The following is a 5,758-nucleotide window of genomic DNA, read 5'->3' as shown; positions in this document are numbered from 1 at the left end:
AACTGGGGTTTTATTTTCAGGGTTAATTTAATCTTTTATTTGTCTTTTAACTTTGTATTTTGTATTGGTATGATTTTAAAATACCCTGTAAACCGCCCTGAGTCCTTCGGGAAAGGGTGGTATATAAATCTAATAAAATTAATAAAATAATAAAATAAATACTGAAGTTATGTAAAATAATGTTTACCTTACATTACTTGACATAGGTGAGCCCCCTAGCCCAAGTTCCAACACTTGTTCCATTCCCCAGAGAAAAAGTGCATCCAATGGAGGCAGAATCCCCAAAGTCCATAAGACAGGCAATGACAAAAATATGATGTGCAAAACCTGATTGATCAACTTTAAAGCTAGAGCATCAGCAACAAATCTAAATGGAAGTAGAAAAGAATATTATTTTTGGAATGGAAAAAAATGAAATGGAAAAAGATTCAATATGGCTCTGCCAACATTTCACTGTATTATAAATCTATATCTATCTATAAATAAGGCCAAGTGCATCAAAGTAGTTAGTTACAAAGCTAGATTAATATGCTTTTAAGAGCACAAGTCATTATTTTGCAGTTTGTATATTTTTACCTGTGAGCAAGATCCACTGCTATGAAGACAAAAATGTAGAATGGTCTCATAAGAGGAACAATTTCATAAGTGTCCAGTGCTTGATAAGTAGCAGTCTCTGAAGCAGTATTAACAATTAAGGAATATTCTCCAATACACACCGTCAACCATCCAAATATGAAGATCACCACAGTTGTTCCAATATTATCTCCGTACAAGGAGGCAATTCTGCTTGGCAGCAAATACCAAGTTCCTAAGCCACATAGTACTCCAGCAACAAGTGAGTGAAAAAACACATTAATTATATATTTTTTGCCTGGAATAATAAATTTGATTGTCTCTAAACCTATACAGCTAGAAAACTCCCACTCATCTTCCTCTGTTAGTATATTGTGGACATGCATTCTTTCTATAGGTGCAGTATTTTGCCTGGCATACAAGTTTATTCCTTGAACAATAATAGCTGCAACAAGCATTAGTCCTCCAGAAAGTGCAACTGTGCAATAGTCTTGCAGAACATTTAACTGATACATAAGTGTCCCAATTCCACCTAGAATCCATGGTATCAAGAAGAGAAGAATCTGATTCAAATAGACGTAAGAAGGTGCACAGTATCCAAGCTTAAATTGAGGGCCACCCAAAATGGTCTGTGGAAATCTCTTTAACAGGAATTCTTGCTTATGGTCATTCAATAGAGGCACATCTGGGCCCATAATTATTTACTCAAAGTTTGACTGAATCTCATTTTTCTAAAGAAGAAAGGGAACAAAAAAAGAAAGCAATTTTACCAAAAATGCACTTTTCCATATATTGCCAATAAAGCAGTGTTGTTTTTTAAAAAACTGTCTTACTTTAAATATCAGAGCATCTGTAATTTATTCTTTTAAAAACCCAATGGACCTCTACTATATTGCTTTGTCCCAAATCTACTGAATACAGAGTAACAGAGTTGGAAGGGATCTTGGAGGTCTTCTAGTCCAACCCCCTGCCCAAGCAAGAGAACATATACCACTCTGGACAAATGGCTGTTCAACATCTTAAAAACTTCCAGTTACGGAGCACCTACAACTTCTGAAGGCAAGCCATTCCACTGATTAATTGTTCTCACTATCACAAAATTTCTGTTTAGATCTAGGTCACAGGTCTGCAACCCGCGGCTCCGGAGCCGCATGCGGCTCTTTCAGCCATCTCCTGTGGCTCCCAGTCCTCTGCCATGTGCAGTCCAAAAAAAAAAGTGGGACTAAAAAAGTTCAACCAATCAATTCAAATATGCAGGGTAGGTGCATATCTCGCCTTGGCTCCACTCTTCAGTCAAACCCTGTTCTGCGCATGCGCCCATGTATGCGCATGCGCACACATTTTTTTGTATCATATATTCTTAAGAACTGTCTTTTCTGCAGTAATAAAGTAAAAGCTAACAAGATAGCTACTCTATAAGCCAGTATGCACCCCTATTTTTAATTGTCCCTGTTAGTAAAAAAGTAAAGTGCAATTCCTGAGCTTTCTACTATTATAAAGCCCAGTATTTTATTAAACTGTCTCTGAAGGGAACACATATTTTAAACAATTTATCTCCCCCTTCCTATACTTCATTCCCTGCTGAATTTTCCATGGCCTGCTTGAGCTAGGGATCAACAAAATGCTCATGGACATATAATGTGCCTTCTAAACTTTCTCTGTTTACTTGCCCAACAGGTTCTTTGTGTCTTATCCTGATTTGTGAAGTGTGAAATGTTTGAAATTTGAAATGGTTCAAGCTTAAAACTAGCTGTGCTTTTATTGGAATTATTCCAGTCCTGTTTTGACCCATTTTGGGGTTGAAATAGTATCAGAATTCTGATAAGGCCAGAATATGCTAACAATGAAAATAATTGTTTCAAGATGGAGTGTTTCAAGCCCAAAATAGTTCCAAATGTTTTATACATCTCTAATCCTGACTTGGTCTCTATTGCAACAGGCCCCAGTATCCTGCATTACCCAATTTCATTTGTCCTATTGATCAACTAACAAAATTAATTTGCCCTTCCTGTCAGGGAAGCAGTTGAAAATTACTCCCTTCCCAAAATAGCAACAAAGCTATTTTAACCTGAGCTGTTCTAACCTGCTTTCCTGCAGGAAGGGAGACTTACACAAGGACACTTTTTAAAATGTGAGCTTCTATGCTGATGTAAAGGTATAATATATAAATAGATCTATGTATTAAAACTCTTTAGAGGGGTTAAGTGTGCCTGTGAAGCCATAATCTGGCATTTTAAAAAGTTGCAGGTTTTCCTTCTTAAGATAAACTTTTGGATCAAATTATATTTGCACAAGAAGGCTCACTAAATTTAGAGGCACTCTGATCTGGAAAGTATTCTTATTGTTAGACTGCATCTATTAATATATTTTCAGTTCTTCACTCAGCCATGGAACTCAAGAGTCTAACCAGCCTTTATAGTGAAGATAAAGGTATCCTTGACAAAAAGGCTGGGATATAAAATAAACATAAATGTTAATCTAATAGAACAGAAAAACACCATCATGATTAACTGTCTAGACCAGGGGTAGGCAACCTTGGCTCTTTTACGACTCATGGACTTCAACTCCCAGAATTCCTGAGTCAGCATAGCTGACTCAGGAATTCTGGGAGTTGAAGTCCATGAGTCATAAAAGAGCTGAGGTTGCCTACCCCTGGTCTAGACAGTAAAATCAGTTACATATCAAAATTCTTTTGTAATGTTGAAGTAAGAAAGTGGCCTACTGGCATAGGCTTCAAAGATCATCTTCAATCTATGAGATTTGTAGCATCCATCAGGGTATCATTATCTGCATATGAAGATTTGTGTTGATTTAAATATATACAGCACTGGTCAAAACCAACTTTTTGTTAGCAGCATGCTCTATTGTTACCAATTAACCAGAAAATAGGAACATGTGTGTATCAGCGCCGTTCAGATATGCAGAAAATGTGATTCCTTGTTTTCATCACTGGCTTATACCGGGACATCAAACTCTACCTTAAAAGCACAACTCCGAGGGGCTGATTCCAGAAGTGGCGACACCACTTCACTCTTTTCACATACCCACAACTCTTTAACTGATCACATACCTGTCTTTTTATGTCAGACTTGTAGCAACGTCTCGCAGGCTGCCTGGGGCCTTCAGGCACCTAATAAATGGTCAAAAACTGCCAGCGGCCTAAAAATACACAGTAGCTACCATCCGACAAAAAAAAGAGCAGCTCAGTTCGCCTCTCCTCACTTGGCAACTGCAGGGGCAACAACAAACAAAGGCTTCCCTTCCCCCCTTCTAGCGAATGCATAACTACGCAGACGAATACATGGGCGCACGCACGCGCACGCACACACACAACACAGACACACACACACATACGCAGATATGCCGTCGATTTCGGCGACTAGAGGGGAAATGCCCAACACGCCAGGGCTGCGCCAGAGCCAAACGCCGGTGGCAAACGAGCACCCCCCCCACCTCCGAGCTGCTTGGAGCGGCGTGAGGCGAACGCGCCCGGAGGGAGAGGAGGAGGAGGAGGAGGAGGAGGAGGAAGGCGAGCTTCTGCTAGAGAGGCGGGAAAGCGAGCCAGGTCGGCTCAGCTAGCGTCGCTCTTCTTCTCAGCCGCCTCTCGAGGGTGGCTGGGTACGACCTGCGAATGCTCTTGCCCGCCCCGCTTCTTCTCACGACTGACGCCATGTTTTCCCCCTTCTTGCTTGTGAGAACAAAAGCGGGGATGCAGAGAGAGCCAGGGGAGGAACAAGGAGGTCCCGAGCTGACGGGCGGGCGGGTGGGCGCCATACATTACCTGCGTCTTCCCCTCCTCCCCTCAATGCAGCCATGTCCCCTCAGCTCCTCCGGCCGCGGCCGCCCGTGCTCCGGCCTGCCCGCTCCCCCTGCAGGAGCGAGAAAGCGGCGCGTGAGGGTTGGCGTGACGGCCCGCGGTCCTGGAAGGGGGAAGAAAGGACGTGGTAGCGTCGAGCGGGGAAAACCTCTCCCTTGGCTGCCTTCAGCCGCCTCCCCTTTAGGCTCGCCGGGTCTAGGCGCTCGCTTTCCTACGGGAGAAATTGCAGAAATCCGGAACCCCGAAGATGGTTGTGGCGCTTTGAAAGCTACTTGCATTGCGGTCCCGCAGAGCCCGTCTCAACTGTGTGTAGCCTTGAGTCCAGCCGTCTCTGCTCCTACCTAGGAAGTGAGTGGCAACCTGCAAGGTTGTGAAAAAGCATTTGGCCCGTGGGGAATTTCTGACCTTTTGCGGATCTTTCTCCGCTGAATGTTATCAGAGATCTACATAAAGAGGGTCTGCACCAGGGGTCTTCAAACTTGGCCCTTTTATGACTTGTGGACTTCAACTCCCAGAATTCCTCAGCCAGCTTTGCTGGCTGAGGAATTGTGGGAGTTGAAGTCCACAAGTCATAAAAGGGCCAAGTTTGAAGACCCCTGGTCTGCACGAACACCACCTTAAGTGCTTGTTTTAGTTCGGTGTAAACAAATCAGGCGGCGCATAATGTGTTAGTGTGAAAAAGTAATTGCTCCTTTTAGATCCAGTAATTTTATTTAATATCTGTGCTTCTCCGGGACTCTTCAGCTGTGACACCAACTTTAGCTGCGGTAACTGAAACCCAGACACTGTAAGTCGGATCAGTATCGCAGATTGCAATTAGACAGGCTGAACTCATACTGGGTGATGGTGGTAGATCTCAGCATCTTTTCTGGATCTTCACAACTCTAACACTGCCTTCTGCTTTGGAGTGGTAGTTCCCACTAGCACTACCTATTTTCTGGGACCTATTTCACTTAACAACCACCTGATAAATCCAAAGAATGGGACAGTCCTGACGATTCTTCCATGGACCACACACAGCATGCCAGCCCTCCACCCCCACCCCTCCACTATCCCCCTGAGTCTGTCTTACAGTACTGGCAATTAAAAAGTTAAAGTGCAAAATATTTTCGATACTGGAACCTTATGCCTATGCATGTAGCGTAGAGTCCAATGACTAGATAGTTGAACTTTTCTTCTATGGGAAATACACCAATCTCACTAGAGATAAAGCTACTCAAACGATTTTTTTAAAAAAAATACAGAAGTTTAAAGTTAAAAATGTTAAGTTGCAAAATGCAAACATTCAAAGAGGAAGAGGATAAATCCCAAGACTATTCTAGATGGCAATAAAACAGCTTTTAAAAAGAAATATACAAAAGAAAATGC

At 42.4% G+C, this 5,758-nt stretch overlaps 1 protein-coding gene across 7 annotated transcripts in view; it reads right to left on the bottom strand.

The window, feature by feature from the left end:
• Positions 1-4,375, bottom strand: part of PCNX4 (pecanex 4) — a 25,063-nt gene extending 20,688 nt beyond the window's left edge. For 3 of the 7 annotated variants that reach the window (XR_014493381.1, XM_083370125.1, XM_083370128.1), the window contains exons 1-3: positions 3,644-4,309; positions 577-1,304; positions 188-367 (exon numbers count right to left, since the gene is read on the bottom strand). Coding sequence is in view for 6 of the 7 variants with exons in the window: in XM_083370125.1 (XP_083226251.1) it covers positions 188-367; positions 577-1,268 (872 nt within the window). In the remaining variant the exon portion in view is untranslated. Of the gene's footprint in view, positions 1-187; positions 368-576; positions 1,305-3,643; positions 4,330-4,354 lie in introns of those variants that run through there. The other 4 variants (XM_083370126.1, XM_083370127.1, XM_083370130.1 and 1 more) reach the window with 4 other exon arrangements.
• Between the last annotated feature and the right edge of the window lie 1,383 nt (positions 4,376-5,758).

The sequence above is a fragment of the Vipera ursinii genome (genome assembly GCF_947247035.1).
Source record: "Vipera ursinii genome assembly, chromosome: 1".
NCBI lineage: Eukaryota > Metazoa > Chordata > Lepidosauria > Squamata > Viperidae > Vipera > Vipera ursinii.
The sequence above is the reverse complement of the archived record's forward strand: the minus strand, read 5'-3'. Positions and strand labels throughout refer to the sequence as shown.